We start from the raw sequence: 20,272 nt of genomic DNA on the forward strand, positions 1-20,272 counted from the left end.
TGTCCTGTGAACTGCCTTGGAAACCGCTTTTCCTGCCTCAAAGGCATGACATCCTCCTTCTCCCACTCTCAGAGCCAGGCTGCTGACCCACGGTGCGGCCACGATGAAGCGTTGATGGCTGAGGCCCCTCGCCTGTGGCCCACGAACAGTGCTCCCAAAGGAGGCCCTTGGGGCTCTCCTGGAGCCCAGAGGTGCCAGCAGCAACCTCCCTCTGAGTGGGGCCTCGCAGAGCCAGCGCGCTCTCAAGCTTGCTGCACTGGCAGCATGATTGAGCAGCCATGGATCCTGGGCCAAGAGCCCACTCCTGGAGGCTCCAGTTTAACCACTGCTCAGCTCCAGTGCTGTTAAGCTTTTAGGCCGTATTCCTTTTCATCCTTGTCCTTTCTGTCCCTTTCTCAAACACACCTAAACACACACACACACACACACACACACACACACACACACACACACACACACACACATAATTCTCAGACTGTTTTTTCCCCATGTTGTTCCTTAACCAAGCAGTAAGTAATAATGTGAATGTTGCCAATGAATTTTCTTGAGCTGTTGCTTAATATTCTATCTGGCTTTTACTGAACCTTGCCTGAGAATTTTTAAGCAATCTCAGACACTTGTTCATACCAAGCCTTGGGAGCATGATTTGCAGGATTGACACTGGAAAGCAAGAGAGTCATTCAAGAGGGATGAGTTTAACTGTCCATTTTATTACTCTTCTATTTATTTCACTCTAAGAAGCCAAGCCAAGCTTTTCTTGGAGGCAGAATGTGTGTGGGAGGCACTACAATATTATCCCATAGCTCTGGACTGAATGGCACCCAGACTTGGGCTGCACAAGCTGGGGAAAAAGATGTTCCTGGCTTGAACTTCCTTCCTCTCCTCTCAACAACTGAAAACAAAATTATAAAACAATAAACTATAAGTACAATGAAATAAATTATAATAAAAATGAAATATTTTTTCTTATGATACTCCAATGATTCAAGTCAAAACAACAATAACTATTACTATAATATTACCAATAAATATAAACAAATTATATACTATGAAATACCTTCTGAAAGTTTTAATGCAATAACTAATATACTTTAGATTAAAAATATCTAAAAAAACTAACATACAGTCTAACACGCCTTAGTAAAACAATTCATATTACAAACATACTAAACACAAAACCAAGCACCACTACAATTTCTCCTACATTTTAACCAAACAATTAAACTTGAATAACACCCTTAAGTACTCTAAAACAATTCCAATTATTTTTTAAAATTTAATTGTAGGTGAGTGCTATATTTGGATATTGGTTTTTGGATTGTTTGGGTTAGATGATTTAAAAAATGGGATTTTTACAGCAAATTAATCAGCTGAGAAGGCGGCACTCTGCAAACAGAACTGACTGAAAATGAATGGGACAGAAATCAGTAACTCTGAAAGTTTTATTTGCTGTCAAATACATCCCACCCAGCCAGCCCCACACAATCCCCATCCCACCGCTCCCAATTGGGATCCCACTTCTCCCAATCCCTTTCCAACCCCATCTCACCCTGGTGGCTGTGGAATGGAGTGAGTTTGGCCTGGGATTGAGTTTTTTTGAGGAGGGAACAAGCAATTTGAGGAGGGATTGAGCCTTTAGGGGTTAAAATTCAGTTGTTTTCAGTGGGATTTGAGTGGTTTTGAGGTGACAGATCCATCCCTCTTGGCTTTTGAAGCGCAAAGAGAGGAAGAACAGAAAAAAATCAAGGCCAAACCAAAAGGAGAAGCAACCAGGTGTGTTCCCAACAAGGATCACAGGGAATGTGGGTCACCAGGGCTGTGCCCAGCGTGGGTCCTGCAGTGGGGGATGGAGCTGGAGCAGCACACGAAGCTCTTCCCGCACTCGGGGCACTCGCAGGGCTTCCCTCACCAGTGCCTCCGTTGGTGTTGGGTCAATGTAGAGCTCCTGGAAAAGCTCTTCCCACACTGGGGACACTCGTAGGGCCTCTCCCCAGTGTGGATGCGCCGGTGGGTGACGAGGTTGGAGTTGCGCTTGAATCCCTTCCCGCAGTCGGGGCAGCAGAAGGGCCTCTCCTCTGTGTGACTCTGATAGTGCCGGAAAAGATGGAAGCGGATCCGAAACCCCTTCCCACACTCGGAACACTCGTAGGGCCTCTCCCCAGTGTGGATCTTCTGGTGCATGATCAGGTTGGCGCGATGTCCGAATCTCTTCCCACACTCCACACACTCATAGGGCCGTTCCCCAGTGTGGGTCCTCTGGTGCTGGATCAGGGTGGAGCTCTCCCTGAAGCTCTTCCCACATTCCTCACACTCGTAGGGCCTCTCCCCAGTGTGGATGAGCTGGTGCCTGACAAGATGGGCGTTCCGCCTGAAGCCCTGCCCGCAGTCGGGGCAGCGGAAGGGCCTCTCCTCTGTGTGCGTGCGCTGGTGCAGGAGGAGACTGGAGCTGCTCTGAAACCTCTTCCTGCACTGATCACACTCGTAGGGCCGTTCCCCAGTGTGGCTCCTCTGGTGCACAATCAGGCTGGAGCTCCTCGTGAAGCTCTTCCCACACTCCAAGCACTTGTGGGGTTTCTCCTCATCATGGAGCTGCTCATGGACCACCAGCTCCGAGCTCTGGCTCCATTTCCAGCCGCCTTCCCAGCCCAGGCTGGCTCTTTCCCCCTCAGATCCCCGTGATCTGCGTTTGCAGCCCCTCCTCGTGCGGCATCTCCGGGGCTTTTCCTCCCCGTTGGGTTCCTGCACCGTGGAGCCGCTCAAAACGGCCTCTGCCACGAGGTTCTGTTGTGCTGAGCTGGGAGATGGAGCAGGAGAGAGGGGGAAAGGAGCACTGACTTCCTCCTCACTTGCCTCATTGTCCCAGGGCATCTTGCTCTTCCTCACAGCCTCCCTGGGGTTGGAAATGGGAAATCCTGGTTTGGGGAAAAGAAGGGGTGAGCACGTTGAGTTTGAAGGTCCCTCTGCCCAAGTCCATCTCTACAAGTCACCAGCAACCAAGGCTGCAGAAAAACCTCCCAAACACCAAGATTCAGTGCTGAAAAACCCTCCCCAGGAGTTCCCCACCCCAGTCCCTCCCCTCTGCTGTTCAGGGGCTCCCCAGTCCCAGCTGCTGGGGTCAAGCTTGCATTGGGGGTCCCCCTTCTCCTCGGTGCCCGCCCTCCCCAGCCTGCTGGCAGTCCCAGCAATCCCAAAAGCTGCCCCCTCTTCACTCTGCCCATTCAGGGGTGCCGGGGCTTTTTGGGCTCCCTTTTGGGCTCCCTTCTCCCCTCATTCTCTGCTCTGGGCTGCAGGGGCTCCAAGGAGTCCGTCCTGCCCCTCTCCAGCCTCTGCAGGCTCCCGCCCATGGCGGCGCTCCCCCCTCTCTGGGCTCCCCACTTTGGGCTCCTGGGGGACACAGGGCTCTGCTCCTCCAGGCTGCCTCTGCCGCCAGCCACCACCGCCACCCCCCGATGTCCCCACAAGGGGCCTTTTCCGCTCAGCCTTGCACTTCTTCATTCTCCAAACATTCCCCAAAAATCCCAGCCCAGGGACCCCCCGGGATATCTGGGCCGAGCTCCCCCTCCCCGCTCACCTGCGCCATGGGGGCGATGATCCCACAGGTGGGGGCTGCGAATGCACGGAGGGCTCGACCGCGTGATTCCTGCTGCTCAGCCTTGATCCGCCTCTGTCCCTCCTCTTCCTCTTCCTGCCCCTTCTCCTATTCCATCCCCCCGCCTCCTCCTAATCCTTCTCCTCCTAACCACACCTCCTTCTCCTTCTGTGGCTGCTCTCTCTCCGCCTTCCCCCTCCTCTTCCATCTCCCCTCCCACCCTCCTCCTCCCTAATCCCGCCTCCTCCTCCTCCTTCATCCCTCCCCTCCCTCCCTCCTCCTCCTCCCCCAGCAGCAGCGACGCCCTCGCTGCCCCGTTCCCGGAGCCCTCGCAGCCCGCGGCAGGAGCGGGGCTGGAGCCGGCACAGCTCGGCACGGGCAGCACGGGGCTCTCGGCTGCTCCCGGCCGCTGCGGATCAGGGGGGAAGCCGGCCCGGGCAAAAGGAGAGGCAAATTGCGACAACTGGGGGCCCCACATCCAAACTGGGGCCTGCTGGGGAGCCTGCCTGGGCACTGCCAGCCCTTCGGGCTCCTCTCGACACATCCGGGAGGGGGGAACGCACAGAGGGCTGCGGGATCCCAGCGCTGGCAGCACTGCCAGGGACTGGGCTCTGCTGGGATCATACTGGGAGTGACTGGGACTGTACTGGGTTTGTACTGGGATCATACTGGAATCATACTTGGACTGTACTGGCTTTGTACTGATATCATTCTGGGATCATACTGGGAGTGAGCAGGAGCCTGCAGAGGCAATTGAGACCATGTTAGGGGCAAATAGGATCTACTGGGAGTGACTGGGATTATGCTGAGGGTGACTGGGAGCAGCTGGGAGCAACTGGGATCATGACAGGAGCAACTGGGAGTGGCTGGCTGCATGCTGGGAGTGACTGGAAACAACTGGGCTTATACTGGGATCAACTGGGATCACACTGGAGGTGACTGGGATCATCCTGGCAGTGAGGGCCACTGCACTGAGGCTGACTGGGAGTGCTTGGCAGCAAATGGGATCCTACTGGGGAATAATGGGAGGGACTGGGAGCATGCTGGAGGGAACTGGGATACACTGGGAGATACTGGGAGTGACTGGAACAAAAGGGAGGGTGAAAGAGAGCCGCTGGAACTATGTGGAGCACAACTGGTTCATACTGGCAGGGACTGGGAGCACACTGGGCTCATCTCTGGATCATACTGGGAGGGACTGGACTAATACTGGGAGAATCTGAGAGCGACTGGGAACACACCCTGCACATCATCCCCATACTGGGCCTGACTGGGAGCAACTGGGTGTGGTAATCGGCGGAAGAAATGCGGCACTCAATATGAGTGATCAGCAAATCTCAAAACTTTATTGATAGGCACATACATTTATATTGGTGTTAATGAGGCTAATACATATTGCAAAAGGCGGGCTCATTATTGGTTAGTTACTTATCAGCTAACTACGCCTACCTTAGCATTCTTGAGGCTACTATGCTGCAGCTGTTCACATATTTTCTTCATGTTTCTAACTAACGATCCTCTCCCACATCCTGATGTTGCACCAAGGGCACAGTGCCCTTGCCAGATTTGGACACTGACTGCTGACTCCTATCTTCGTCTCCTTCTTGCTTAACTAATGGTATTATATCAGTGTGACCTTTGTCAACTAGCTAGCTGTTCACAAAATCCTCCACAGGCTCTGGCATTTGCAGCAGCTGAGTCAGGCACTGCCCTTGGCATTCCTGCCAGGCAGGGGTGTCCATGGCAATGGGGTGTCCAAGCTTCCCTGGCACCTGTGGGGCCATGGGCAAAGCAGTCCATGGGAAAGGGGAGTGAGCTGAGCCTCCTCCCTGAGATCCCATCATGGGCACAGCCAGGGATCTCCTTGCTGTGCCCTTCCAAGCTCTGAGCTGCTCTCCTGGGTGCAAATCTGTGCCACAACCTCTGGCAGTTCCCTGAATGTCCCACGGGGAAGGGCAGAGCTGCCACAGCTGAGGAAATGCTGCTGGGTTTGCCAAGGGAGCCGTGAGTGTCCTTGGCACAAGGGGGTGCTGAGAGCTTGCCCAGAGACCTTGAGAGAGGGTGAGACACTCAGGGATCCCTCTGCTCTGGGCAGGGTCTGGTTTATCCCAGGGTGACCCAGGAGTGTGATTGTGCTCTGATTACAGCCAAAGGTGCAAATCCAGGGCAGCTGGGAACAAGCCCATCCAGCCCCTCACCTTCCCTCAGCCACAGGGAATCCTGTACCTCTCCCATCTCTCAGTGCCAAACTCTGAGTATAACAGAAATGCTGGGGATTTCTGACCTCAGCAAGACAGGAATGATGCTTTAAAACAATTCCTAAAACCAACTCCTGCCATTCTTTAGAATTGTGAGTGCAGATGGTACCAAGCTTTTCTTGTTAGGAGTGATTCCCCTGAAAAATCCTGAATATACAACCTTGTGTCTCTGACACATGGCCACAAACCCAGGGCAGTGGGGCAGGGATGGCTCCTCAAGATGCCCCACGCACAGCCCTGGCTGCTCCTGGCACACTCAGCCAGCACAACTGGAGCTCAGGCAGGGAGCTGGGGGAAGGTTTTCCCAGAGCAGGAACAAGGGTGGGTGAGTCCCAGCAGGACAGTCTGCAGGGAATGGCCCATGTTTGGCTCCAAGCAGCCTCTCCTGACTTGTCGCTGTCCTTTCTCCATGAACAGGTCCGCATGTGCAGCCCCAGGAAATGTCCAACAGCAGCTCCATCAGCCACTTCCTCCTGCTGGCATTGGCAGACACGCGGCAGCTGCAGCTCCTGCACTTCTGCCTCTTGCTGGGCATCTCCCTGGCTGCCCTCCTGGGCAACGGCCTCATCATCAGCGCTGTAGCCCGCGGCCACCACCTGCACACGCCCATGTTCTTCTTCCTGCTCAACCTGGCCCTCAGCGACCTGGGCTCCATCTGCACCACTGTCCCCAAAGCCATGCACAATTTCCTCTGGGACACCAGGAACATCTCCTACACAGGATGTGCTGCACAGGTTTCTTTTTTTGTGTTCTTCATCTCAGCAGAGTATTTCCTGCTGACCATCATGTGCTACGACTGCTACGTGTCCATCTGCAAACCCCTGCACTACGGGACCCTCCTGGGCAGCAGAGCTTGTGCCCACATGGCAGCAGCTGCCTGGGCCAGTGCCTTTCTCACTGCTCTCATGAATATGGCCAACACATTTTCCCTGCCCCTGTGCCATGGCAATGTCCTGGGCCAGTTCTTCTGTGAAATTCCCCAGATCCTCAAGATCTCGTGCTCCAAATCCTACCTCAGGGAACTGGGGCTTCTTGGGTTTTCCATCTGTTTAGGACTCAACTGTTTTTTGTTCATTGTTTTCTCCTATGTGCAGATCTTCAGGGCTGTGCTGAGGATCCCCTCTGAGCAGAGACAGCACAAAGCCTTTTCCACCTGCATCCCTCACCTGGCTGTGGTCTCCCTGTTAGTCAGCACTATCATATTTTCCTACCTGAAGCTCCCCAACATCTCCTCCCCGTCCCTAGATTTGGCCCTGTCAGTTCTGTACTCAGTGGTGCCTCCAAACCTGAACCCCCTCATCTACAGCCTGAGGAACCGGGAGCTCAAGGCTGCAGTGTGGAGACTGATGACTGGGCAGTGTCAGAAACATTAAACTGCCGGCCAGTGTCCGCAAATCACTTGTAATAAAAGTAATCTTTGATACTTCTTATTGGTATAGTTGTTGGGATTTTTTCCTTTGTTTTACATTTTTCACATTGACCACAAATAAATGTCATTGTCTGTGCCATTTCTCATTTGTTTCTCACCATCTCCCCTGTGGCATTGACATAGACTGTGTCAATCACTAGCTGCGTTCCTGGTGGCTATAAAGGAAATAAAAGATCTCCCAGCAGAGTTTTCTGCAGAGATCCCTCTATTCTTGCCCTCTCTGGAGCTGCAGCAGCAATGTCTGTGTGCAGAGCTGGGGCAGATCAGTGCTGGCCCAGCAGCTGTGCCCAGCAGCAGCAGCAGCAGCACTTTATGTTGCCAGTGCTGCTGCCGTGGCCCTGCCCCGCTGCCCTGGTGGCCCTGGTGTTGCTGCAGGGCCTGAGTGCTCTCGGGGCCGGGCACAGTCCTGGGGGTGGCAGTGCCGGGGCTGCAGCAGGGACAGGCCATGGGCACTGCTGGGGCAGCGCTGACGCCTCAGGCCAGGCCCTGGGGGCTCCAGGCTCCTTGCCCAGGCTCTCTCAAGAACACGGCCAGGCCAATGCTCAGCACAGAAAAGCCCCAGGGTGAGCAGCCCCAGGCTGACTGTGGGCAGGCTGGGGGCAAACAGCATGGCTGGGGCTCTGCAAGGGCCCTGGGGGAGACGGGAAGGAGCAGCAGAGCAGGGGCTGATCCATCCCCAGTGCGCTGCACAGCCCAGGGCAGCGTCCCAGAGCATCCTCATGGAGCTGTCAACAACATCCTCCCTCTGCAGCCCTGGCCTCTCCCCCAGCTCACACAGGTGCCGCATCCTTGCAGGCACAGCCACGGCAGCACAGGCTCAGGAGCCCCTGTTTGCATTGCACAGAGCAGGCAGGAGCAGCCCCATGCTGCTGCTGTGGGGACATGAACCCGAGGGAGCACAAATGCCATCAGCCCCTGGGGCCAGCAAGGGCTGGGGGACACCAGGGAAACCACTCCTGGCCTCTGCAGTCAGCCAGAACATTTGTTCCCATCAGCTGGGAGTTTCCTGTCCCACTGCAGACGCTGTTGCTCAGAGCCAGGGCTGCCTGACAGCCACCCCGAAACAGCCCTGGGCATTTCCTTGGCTTCACCTTTGCTTCCTTTACTTTTCCTTCTACAAATTTCTTCCTGTTGCCCAGCCCTGTTCCCTCCCCTGCAAACAGCCCATCCCCATTTGCCCTTTCCTCTCTGGCCCCACTCCCCACTGCAGTTCCTGACTTGGCACCATGGGAACGTCCCTTGGGGAGCAGGATCATCCTCCAAGTGCTGCAGGAATTGTCTGCAGACTCCTGCAGTGCCTGGTGCTGCTCCCTTGCCAGAGGCACCCCAGGCCAGGGGGGCACATCTGGGCTGCTGTGTCTGCCTGTGGGGCTCCCTGTTCTGGGCAATGAGGAGGAGCTGCAGAGGCTCTGCAGCACTGACAGGATGGGCTTTGGGGCTGGGAGGAGAAGCTGAGGGAGCTGGGCTGCTGCAGCTTCTGAAGAGGAGGCCCAGGGCTCATCCTGCAACTGCTCCAAAGGTGGTTTCAGAGAATCCCAGAATCAGCAAGGTTGGAAAAGACCTTGGAGATAAGGTCTTATCCCAGATAACTGTGTCCTGACACTGCCTTGACTTCCCTGAGCCTCCTCTTCTCCAGGATAAACAACCCCAGCTCCTTCAGCCGTTCGTAACATCTCTTGTGCTTCAGACCCCTCACCAACCTTGTTGCCCTTCTCTGGACATGATCCAGCCCCTCCATGTCCTTCCTAAACTGGGGGCCCAGAACCAGATATAACACTGGAGGTGCTGCCCAGCCTGTGCTGAGAACAGGATAAGAATCACTGCCCTGCTCCTGTTGGCCATACCATTCCTGATCCAGGCCAGGAGCCATTGGCCTTCTTGGCCACCTGGGCACACTGCTGGCTCATGTCCAGCCTGCTGTCCATCAGTCCCTGCAGGTCCCTTTCTGCCTGGCTGCTCTCCAGCCACTCTGTCCCCAGCCTGTAGTGCTGCAGGGGTTGTTGTGGCCGAAGTGCAGGACCTGGCACTGGGACTTGTTCAACCTCACCTTGTTGGATTTGGGCCCTGGATCCAGCCTGTCCAGGGCCCTCTGCAGAGCCCTCCTACCCTCCAGCACATCCACACTCAAACCCAGCTTGGTGTCATCTGCAAATTTGCTGATGCTGGACTCAATCCCCTCATGCAGATCATCAGTGCAGATACTGAAATCCACGCTGGCTGGCTGTGATCCCTCGGCCATCCTGTGGGTGCCCTGTGATGGCACTCAAGGTGATCTGTTCCATAACCTTGCCAGGCACCCAGGTCAGGCTGACAGGCCTGGAGTTCCCCAGATCCTCCTTCCAGCCCTTCTTGGGGATGGGCTCACATTGGCACCTCCACTCCTCTGGGACCTCCCTGCTGATCCAGGACTGATGGTAAATGATGGAGAGCAGCTTGGGGAGCTCATCCACCAGCTCCCTTAAGCCCCTACGATGGATCCCATCTGCTCCCAGAGGCACCTGTGAGCACCTGAGTGGCTCAGCAGGTCCCCAGCTGCTTCCTCCTGGATTCCAGGGGGCTGTTCTGCTCCCTGTGCCCATCTACCAGTGTGCCCTACTTGTCCTGAGGGCAACCTGTCCTAATATTGAACATTGAGACAAACAAGGTGTTAAGTAGCTCAGCCTTTTCCTTATATTTAGTTATTTTATTCTCCACTGCATCCAATAAACCGTAGAAGTTCTCCTTATCCCTCCTTTTGCCATTAATTTTTAAATATTTTTTTTTTACTAGAAGCCACCATGTGAAGTTCTAACTGAGTTATCACCGCTCCACTTTTCTTTCTGTGTAACCTAACATCATCTTTGGAAACTTCCTGAGTTTTAAATAATTTTTTCCCACGAGTCCCCACAAAAGCTCCATGGGCAGCCAGGACAGTAATTTTTCTCACCAGCTCATCTTTTGCCATATACTGTCCAGCCTGCTCCTTTCTTCTTAAGATTATTTTCTTGAAATTACTCTCTCCTTCCTGGACCCTATTGTTTTTAAGGGCTGTTTCCCTTTAAAAGATCAGTACCTGATTCGGTACTCCCCAAATCAGCATCCTAAACAGGCCAAAGTCTGCCCTTCCTAATTTTAGTGCAGAAGTTTTGTTGCTGCCCCTCCTGCTTACCCAGAATATTGAAAACTTGATTATTTCATGGTCACTGTGCCCCAGGCAACCTCTGACCCCCACATCTGCACCAGCCCTTCTCTGTTTGTGAACAGCAGGAGACAGAGCTTTCCTTGGCCTATGGAGTGTTACCAGAAATTTGATAAAACAGAAAACTCCTTAAGCCCAATGTAGCATTAAGAAGCAGCATTCTTTATTCAGACGGATGCACAGGGGATAGCTCCTCCCAAAGCTGTGCATGCTGAGTACAGGAAAGTTTCTGGTTTTTTTCTGTATTTTGCACACATATTCATTGATTGTCCTGGACTAAGCACTCATATGATAATCATTTCCCAGAATCATTAAAATATTTCCCCTCCCCTTTAGCCATGTGTTCTTCTGTCCTGGGGGTCTCTCTGGTGGTCCCTGGTGCTCATGGACCCCAATGTTCCAGTGGGCCTGGCTGAGCTGGCAGGACACTGAGGCCGGTGAGCTTCCAGTTCCCCTTCTCACACAATGGGCACTGTGTGCTTTCCACAGGCCTGGGGTTTGGGAGAACAAGCTCCAAGTGTGAGCTCACCTGGTATAGACAATTGATCATCTGGGAACATGAGGTCAGAGAGTGGGCTATGACATCACACCGTGGGTTAGGTGAAGTCATTGAGCAGCTATGACATCCTCTGCGACATCAGCAGGCCAGCTGTGACATCACAGAGCAGAGGTCTGACATCACAGAGCAGACTATGACATCACAGAGTTGTCTGTGACATCAGAGACCAGCTGTGTGACATTAGAGAATGAGCTGTGACCTCACAGAGCAGGCTGTGACATCCCAGAGGGGCTGTGTGACATCCCAGGAGGGCTGTGTGAGGTCACTGGGTTGCTCACTCAGCCCCAGCTCCCCCTCACAGTTTCTCCCAACAACTCCAATGCTGTTCATGCCCAGTGGGGTCCCTGTCCCCCGGTATCCCCCCAGTCCACCTGGAGCCACAGCCTCCACCAAAGGATGTTCCACAGGATCCACCCCAGAGCCTGACATGGGGACAAGGGACCAGGGCTGTGTGACCAGGACATCAAGGACATGGATTATCCAGGTCACTGTGGCCTGGGTTGGGTTCCCCAGGGCAGGAAAGATGTCTGGCAGCTGGAGCAGGGTTAGGGAAGGGCCTCCAAGGTGGGGGCTGGAGCCCTTGGGCTGTGAGCAGAGGCTGAGGGAGCTGGGCTTGTCCAGCCCAGAGCAGGGAAGGCTGAGGGGCTCCTCATCCCAGCCTGGCAGTGCCAGCCAGGAGCTGATGGAGAACACAGAGCCAGGCTCTTCACCGGGGGGCCTGGTGGGAGACAAAAGCCAGTGGGTGGAAGGGGAAAGAGGGGAGATCAGCCAGGACAGGAGGAGATGAAATGAATCAGGCTGGTTTCAGCATTTCCTCAACCCCAAAAGCAGCCTGACCTTCCTTCTCCATCCACCACTGACAGCTTTGCAAATCAGGAATTGTTGGAGCTGTTTTGTCCCCACTCCAGGACAAGCATCCTGATACAAGAATTAATTGTGTTTATATCTATCACAGAACCACGTTTCTCTAAAATTATTTTTAATATGGAAATCACTTGTGGATGGTGGACTCATCAGACTCTGCTGGGACGTTGCACATAGCTCAGGGAAGAGCGTGATTGTTATTAAATTGTGCCCTGTTCAACTATGGTCTGTTGTCCATGAAGAGAAACTTTCTGTGCCTCTGAGTCTCACCAGTTCCTGACCCCCAAAGGACACAAACCTGATGAGTTCTGGTTCCCACTCCAGTGGTGCCACTTGAACCTCCCTCCATAGCCAGAGCAGAGTTCCCTTGTCCCAGGAAGTCCCTGGCAATGCAGGGATGAAGGAAACAGGACAGGCTGTGGGGATCAGGGGCACAGCATGGCCAGGGATTTGGGGTGGTTGTGAGCCAGGGCAGGACCCAGCCCTTGGCCTTGGTGAACCTCATCCCATTGTCCTGCGCCCATGGCTCCAGCCTGTCCAGATCCCTCTGTAGAGCTTCTCGCCCTCCAGCACAGCCACACTCCCACCCAGCTTGGGCTCACCTGGGAACTGACTGAGGGTGCCCTCGATGGCCTTGTCCAGATCAGCAATAAAGAGATTTCACTGACCTGACCCCAGTTCTGAGCCCTGGGAACACCCCTGGATGGGACTCCATTCCTCAGCTGCGCTGAGTGCCAGGGGTTGGATGAGGGAAATGGTGGGGAGGGGGTAGGGACAAAGTCTGATTTATTGTCAGCCATGAAGGGTCTCGATTTTCATATCTGTTCAGATTGCATTGGGATGTGCTCGGGGTCAGTATAACCTGGGGAGTGCTGATATCAATCTATAAATAGGAAAAGAAAACTTAACAGGACAAAACATTTCCCCCTTCATTGTTTTCAATTTAGTTTATTCGCTTTGAATACAGCCCTGAAATCTGCATAATCAACCACAGAAGAATTGAAACTTAGATGATTCTCAGAGTCTTTTCTTGGTTGGGTGTTTTGAACAAATATTTATGAGTTTTGCCACTGAATTCCTGCACTGAAGAACTGAAGAAAAAAGAGGCCTCAGGTGCAGTAAAATTCATCAGCAACCCCCAAGTGGCTGAGGATCCATCCCCATCAGAGCAGCAATGAACAGAAATGGGCACAGCTTTGTGGCTACCCCAGCTTTGGGATGGGCCCTGGGCCTGCAGCAGGAGCAGCTCTTGAGGGCCCCAAGGCCGGGGCTCTTGTGCTGCCCTGGGCACGTGGGATGGCAGCAGGGGCTGCAGAGCTCTCAGCACCTGAGCCAGAGGGGAGCAGGGCAGGCAGGGAGCCTCCTTTGGCCTTGGCCCAGCACCTTCCCCCATGGCTGGGGCTGAGTCCTGTGTGAGCTGCAGCTGCTGCTGTGCCCTTGGCAGGGGCTGAGGCCATGGGGCCAGTGGCCAGAGCAGCCTGGCCTGAGCAGAGCTGTGGGGCCAGAGCCGGCTGGGCTGGGCTGGGGAGAGGCCCTTGGTGCTGCCCAGAGCTCAGGGCAGCTGGCAGAGCTTGCAGGGAGCTGGGCTGGGCTCAGAGAGCCTGCCCCAGAAACCATCAGTGTCCATCTCAGCCTGGCTGGGCGTGCAGGGGCAGGACTCAGGCCAGGCCGTGTGGGGCAGGGCCAGCGCCTGTGCAAGGCATTGAAAAGAGGCAAGTGCCCCAGAGAGGAGGCTGCTCTGTGCCCTTGGGGGCACGGACAGAGCAGGGAGGGGGCCCAGGACATTTCTCAGTGCCAGCCTCTGTGCCCAGCCCTTGGCAGCCCTGGCTGCTGAGGCCAGCTTTGGCCTGGGCTGAGTTTGGCTGTGGCCCAGCTCCATCCTCCTGCAGGGCTCAGGGCCTGTTCCCGGCCATGGCCAGCCCTGGCCGGCCTCTCTGCTGGCCCAGAGGCCGGCAGAGCCCGGGCCAGGGCTGTCTGTGCAGGCCCACAGGTGCCAGGGGCTGTGCAGGAGCTGGCAGAGGCTGCCCAGCAGGGAGGCCATGGGGCACAGAGCCCCAAGGCTGCCGTGGGCAGCACGGCACAGGGGCCGTTCCCAGCCGCAATGCTCCTGGCCTGGGCTGGGCCTGCACAGGGGCTGGGCCACCATGGCTGGGCCAGCACAGGGCCACCAAGGGGCCACGCACCCACTGCCGGGGCTGACAGCAAGGCCAGGCACACACAAGCAATTGCTGAGCATGGCCTGCGCTGGCCAGGGCTGACTGTGCCACAGGCAGAGCTCAGCTGCCCTTGGGGGCTGCAGGAACAGTCAGGAGCCCAAAGAGCCTCCATGGCTGTGCTGCAGACCCAGGCTGGAGCAGGGAAATGCAGGGCTGCTGTGGGATGGGGAGGGCATTGAATTCCAACACACACCTCAGCTCTCTGATGATCCCGGCACCATGCTGGGCCCTGTTTCAGACTGGAGCAGAGCAGATGTTGATGGCACAGGAGCCCTGTGGGGCTGTCAGGGACAATCTGCAGCTTGCAGGGTGCTCTGCTCTCCCTCAGGTGCTCTTGGAGGGATGCAATCCCAGCTGGACACCTCAGGGCACAAGTGGCACTGCCTGTTTATGGGCACACAGCTGATGTCTGCCTGGAAAGGGGCACAGGTTTTAATATTTGTACATTTCATAATATACAAGGAAATCTTTATTATCTGGGTCATTTGAGTACTTTTAAGAAATGGCCAAGTTTTCCCACCAGGAGCAGAAATTTCCTGATTCTACTAGATTCTTCTACTTATGGCAAGTGGAGAAATACGGATCTTCCCCTCTATCTTTGCCATGAACATCATTCACTCTAATATTTCATGACCCCCTCCTTTAGGTGTTTCCAGCTCTCCTTTTGAAATGGCCATGTCTAAGGACATCTCTTCATTTAGAGCAGCTGGATCCTTGTCCTTCACATTGCTCCCAGAAGTCTTCCTCCAGATGCTCTCTGCTGATTCCAATGTATCATCCTTGATTGGCTTCATGATTTGAGCATCAGGGAATTGCCCAATCTTTCAGAAGTTTAAATACCTCCTTAGTCAGCATCTTAGTTGTAGTTTTATCTTTTCTATCACCTCTTTTTATGTCTTTGTCTAAAATCCTTCCTGTATGGCAATCCCTTGTGGATGGTGCACATGTCAGATGTTGCTGGGATGTCACAAGAAACTGAATGAAGGGTTTTGATGTTTATTAAATGTTATCATGTTCACATTTTTTGTTTTCCATGAAGAGAAACCTTCCTGTGCCTCTAGTCTCACCAGTTCCTGGTCCCTCAAAGGACACAAACCTGATGTGCTGGGGAAATGTGGCAGAAATGCTGCTCTCGGAGGGGTTTGAGTGCCTTGGATAGCTGAGTCAGTCAGGCCTGTAAGAAAGGTTAAGTCACAAGGTCTAAGTGACATTAAATGCTGCTAAGAGTTGTTCTTTTGCTAAGTTGTTATGTTTAATATGTTATAAGCTAAGCTGAACATCATTAAGTGTTATTCCTCTATTAAATTGAAAAATCATAGGTTATAATTTAGGTTAAATACTGTTAAGCTCTGTTCTTTTGCTAAATTGTGAAGCTGAAGTTATCACTTAAGGTTGAGGTACAAGTTAAGTCCTGTTACGTTTGAGCTCTGTTACGCTTTTAGGCCATATTCCTTTTACCATTGCCCTCACTGTCCTTGTGTCACACACAGAGTCAGGGATAGTTCTCAGTTCATCTCTGGTTTGATTGCCTGGATTTTGTTTGGTTTTTTTGTTGCTTTGTTTCTTTGGTGTGCCTGAAGTGTCCAGTCAACAATGTGTCTTGCCAAGGAAGTTTGTGGTGCTGTCCCTTAATATTAAATCTGGTTGTTGCTGCTCCCTTGCTGGGGATATTTTCAGCGCTCTCAAACCCTCATTCAGAACAGGGTGAAGGAGCCCTGGCCCAGGCTCTGGCCCTGGGGGACACAGGGATGCTGCCGGGGGGTCCCTGTCCCCCTGTCCCACTCCCCAAGGCCCCGGCCCCCCGTCCCCGTGTCAGGCTCTGGGGTCGATCTCGTGGAACATCCTCTGGGGGAGGCTGCGGCGCCGGGGGCGGGGGGACCCGGGGGGACAGGGGACCCCGCTGTGCACGAGCAGCGTTGGACTGCTCTGGGGGAACTGTGAGGGGAGCTGGGGCAGAGTGACCTCCCCAGTGACATCACACAGCCCCTGTGATGTCAGAGCCCCCTATGAAGTCACACAGTCAGCCTGTGATGTCACACAGCATCATGTGATGTCACAGAGCCCCCTATGATGTCACACAGCACCCTTTTGGTGTCACAGAGCCAACTCTGGGATGTCACCCTGGAATGTCATGCAGCTGCACTGAGATGTCACAGAAGAGTCTGTGATGTCACAATGTCACCATGTGATGTCACAGCCTGCTCTATGATGTTACACAGCCACCTAGAATGTCACAACCCACTCTCTGATGCCACAGAGCCACCCTCTATGATGGCAGGACCTGCTCTATGGCCTCATACTCTACTCCATGATATCACAGACAGCTATGTGATTTCACAACTCCCTCAGTGATGTCACAAAACCCTCTCTGTGATGTCATACTGGCACTCTTAAATGCTACAGCACACACTTTGACCTCACAGCCTGCCCTATGATGTCATACAGCCATGCCATGAAGTCACAGCCTGCTCTGTGTTGTCACACAGTCTCCTCTATGACCTCACACAACAAACTCTGTGATGTCACAGCCCACCCTGTGACCTCACACAGCCCACTCTGTGCTGTCACACAGCCCCTTGCTGACATCACAGCTGCTCTGTGCCTCCATGACACAGCCACAGAGGTGCCGCTGTGACACAGCCCCCTCTGGGACATCCCCCAGCCCCTGCCAGTGCTGAGCCCCTGTCAGCTCTGGCTGTGCCCTGCTGGTGTCCCTGAGCTGCCCTGGCAGTGCCCCAGCCCTGCTGGGCTGTGCACAGGAGCTGCTCTTGGCCAGAGCTGTCTCTCTGCAGCGCTGCCCTTGCCAGGAGCTGCCTCTGGGCCAGGAGCCCGGCCCAGCTCAGCAGCACAGACACAGCACAAGGACTTTAATCACCCTCTGGGGCTTTGGTGCTCTTTGCATCAGACTCAGTCCCTCAGAGTATCCTCAAAGAACTTCTCAAGAACTCCAAATCAGATTCAAACACCAAACTTTCTTTAACTTCTAATGGGTCCCAAGGAGAGACACAACTCACTGGAAAGTGTCCCCAGGTTCCAGGTAGAGCAGAACACTGCAGGCAGTGATCACAGCTGGAGACAAACAAGGGAAAGGTGTCTCTGGTGCTGAGCAAACCTGGATGTGTTTCAGGAATGCAAAGGCCCAAGGCCTGAGTCCCAGCCCCTGGCCAGGCAGATCCTGTCCCTCCCTCCTTGCTCAGGGCTCTTCCCAGGATGGGCACTGGGATGTGGGGATGTGCAATGCCAAGGGCAGGACCATGGGGCGGCCCCAGCCAGGCTGCTGAGCAGGGACAAGGAGGCAATGAGGCTCCAGGCCTGCAAGGGTCACTTATCTCCTGCTCCTGGCTCAGGTCCAGGGCCAGCAGCCATGGCCAAAGTGCTGCCCAAGTTGGCTCTGTCAGGGCCTTGCAGCTGCTGCCCATCCCTGTGCCCTGTGCAGCCCAGGCTGTCCTACGGTGTCCCTGCCCTGCGCCTCTGTCCCTGCAGGCTGTCGTCATCCCCCGGCTGCCCCACCTGGCTGGCCCCTTCCTTTGCTGACAGCTCTGCCTCCTGCCTGCCTCTGCCTGCCCACACACAGCCTTGGGCTGCTCCAGGCTCCTTCTGCACCACAGCCCTGCCCTGGGGGAGGAAATTCCTTTCTCTTCATGTCCAGTCTGGGCCTCCCCAGCTGCCCTTGTGCTGTGTTCCACTGCAGTAAGCAGCAAAACGACTCCCCCAGACCCCAGAGTCTCAGAGCTCAGGCAGGCATTGATGACCAAGAGGAAAAGGAAGGCAACAGGATGTGTCTTGGTTTAGCAAAGCCCAGGATCCTTTATTGTGCCAGGGACCAAGACAAGAAATGAAGGGGAAGAAGGGGTGGTGGCTTGTCATGGGTTTTATATGACAGGGTAGGGGTGGAGTTTAGGGTCAGGGTCCAATAGCAGAAGGAGCAGGGCATTGCGAAGGAGTGGATAGAGGAGGACAACCAATGGAAAAATGTGTGGCAGGGAGTTTGCAGTAGAATTTGAACCAATGAGGGTACAGAAAAGGAAAAATGTTCTGTGGCCACTCCTTATGTGACCAGATGGGGTGGAGTGTCTTTTCCTGGGCTTGCAGAGGCACACCCCAAAAGGTGGAGGGGCGTAATCCTCTTTAAATCACGCTCCTCACCCGATGCTGTCTGTCTGGCTAGAATGCCTGCTTCCTGGGGTGGGGGAACTCCACAACCTTGGTGCCATTATTTCTTTCTCTGGGTGTTTTATACAATGAAGAAAAACTCCAGCCTCTCTGAAACCACCCTTCAATCCCTCTCGGGCTGCTCCTGTTCTGCCCTCATTCTCCACACCACTGAGCCCAGAGCCACCACCTTCTACCTGCTGGTTATGTGATGAGGCACCCAAACCCCATCTTGGACGATTTTTGGTTACTTTCCAAGGTCTGTGAAAATAGAAAAAACAGTGATCATCATTATTTTGTCCCACATCATGCAGTAACAGAACAAGAGTCAATATCTCTCAACTGAATGAGGGTGGATTTACATTTGTTAGAAGGAGAAATAATTTACAATGATGAGAGTGGCACAAAACTCAACTGTTTTTCCAGTGAATTGCATTCCCCATCACAGGAATCACAGGAATTGTCCAAGAGCAGGAGCTTTGTGCAACCTGACCCAGTGAAACAACCTCATCCCCAAGGATGGAATTCCTGTTGTGTGGGTTCTCTGCTGTGCTGGGTGCCCTCACAACGCTTCTGGCCAGAATGTCTGCTGAGGGCAGCCAGGCTGCTGCAGGGGCAGTGACCTCACAGCCATCACCATGGCAGCCCTGTGCCCTGGACCTGCCTCTCCCCTTTCCTCTGCCCCTGCCTTGTCTCTGCTGGCATGAAGAGTTTTGTCATTCACATCTTGTCCCCAAGGTGCTGGGGCCAATGGCTTCCCAAGCAGGCTCCTGGAGCAGAAGTGGCTTTTCAGAGCCCAGGCAGAAATGAGCCCTGAGGCAGCAGCTCTGCAGTGCTGGCCACCAGGCCGGGCTGCCAAGGGAGGCTTCTGGCCATGGCCTGCAAGCAGCTGCTGCTGCCAAGGTGCCTTTGGTGCCTCAGGCTCTGCCTGGCACAGCTGCCAGCACGGCACTCTGCCCTTGTGCCCGAGCCCTTCCCTGTGCTGGGGCTGGCCTGGGGCTTTTCCTGCAGCGGGACCTGCCCTGCTGATGGCACAGGAAAGGCAGTTCCTGCTGGAGTAGGAGGCTTCGCCTGCAGTGGGCTCCAACAACTCCAGCCAAGCCCTGTTGACTTCAAAATTGCTTCCTGGAGCAGAATACTCTAATAATTGTATAGCTCCTATATTGTGGAGTAAATAACTCTTCTTAAAAAATATACTCTGTGGTGTATTCAAGCCATTCTGACTAATCATGATCGCAATCAATCAGAACTCTCTTTATATAAATTTATCTGGTATTCCATTGTTAATCCTGTGGGACAAATTGAATTAAGGTTCCATTCCACCTGTCCAATCTTTTACACCTTTGACAAAGTCTGGGGCTGGGATTGGATCCAGCTGCTCCCTGTCTCATCACTTAGAAGGAATTTTAGAAGTCTGGGGGCCCTGCAGGGGTTTGAGCATCCATGGTGGCTGTTGGGTGGCATTTCTCCACTTCATGATGCAGTAGGATTTTCTCCAATAAAGCAATAAAGCTTTTGCCTGAAGCTCCCACTGTGCCCATGACAGGAACCCCTGTGAATGTCTGGGACACCCCGGCTCTTTGGCAGCCTGGGGACTCCTGTGATGTCACCATGGAGTCCCCGTGAGTGCCTGTGACAGATCAGTGCGTTTGCAGCCGAAGGTTCCCTGGGATGTCACCATGGAATGGCTGTGACTGCCTCTGACCACAGGGCTCTTTACCATCCCCAGAAACCCCTGGGAGGTGTCCATGGAGCCCCTGTCTCTGCCTGTGACATTCCAGCTCTTGAACAGCCTGGAAACTCTTGGAAAGTCCCCATGGAACCCCTCTGAGTGCCTGTGACAAATCTGATCCTTAACAGGAAACTATCCCCAGCCCCCTGTTGCTAAGGTCCGTTTCCATGGCAACCATCCCCAGACCCCTGTTGCTATGGTCAGTTTCCATGGCAACCATCCCCAGCCCCCTGTTGCCATGCTCAGTCCCTTGGCAGCTCCATGCAGACCCCATGCCAGGGGTGGTTGCCATGGC

General features: G+C 54.2%; 2 protein-coding genes across 2 annotated transcripts in view; one reads left to right on the top strand and one right to left on the bottom strand.

Annotated features, from left to right (window-relative positions):
• The window catches only part of LOC135305560 (zinc finger protein 418-like), a 409,899-nt gene that overhangs the window by 329,602 nt on the left and 60,025 nt on the right, over positions 1–20,272 (top strand). The gene's annotated exons all lie outside the window — the stretch shown is intronic.
• The window catches only part of LOC135305981 (zinc finger protein 850-like), a 74,582-nt gene continuing 56,215 nt past the window's right edge, over positions 1,906–20,272 (bottom strand). Inside the window, 2 exon segments of the mRNA XM_064429556.1 lie at positions 1,906–2,553; positions 9,775–9,784. Of these exon segments, the coding sequence (XP_064285626.1) occupies positions 1,906–2,553; positions 9,775–9,784 (658 nt within the window).

This window comes from Passer domesticus, chromosome 8, assembly GCF_036417665.1.
Source record: "Passer domesticus isolate bPasDom1 chromosome 8, bPasDom1.hap1, whole genome shotgun sequence".
In the NCBI taxonomy this organism is placed as follows: domain Eukaryota; kingdom Metazoa; phylum Chordata; class Aves; order Passeriformes; family Passeridae; genus Passer; species Passer domesticus.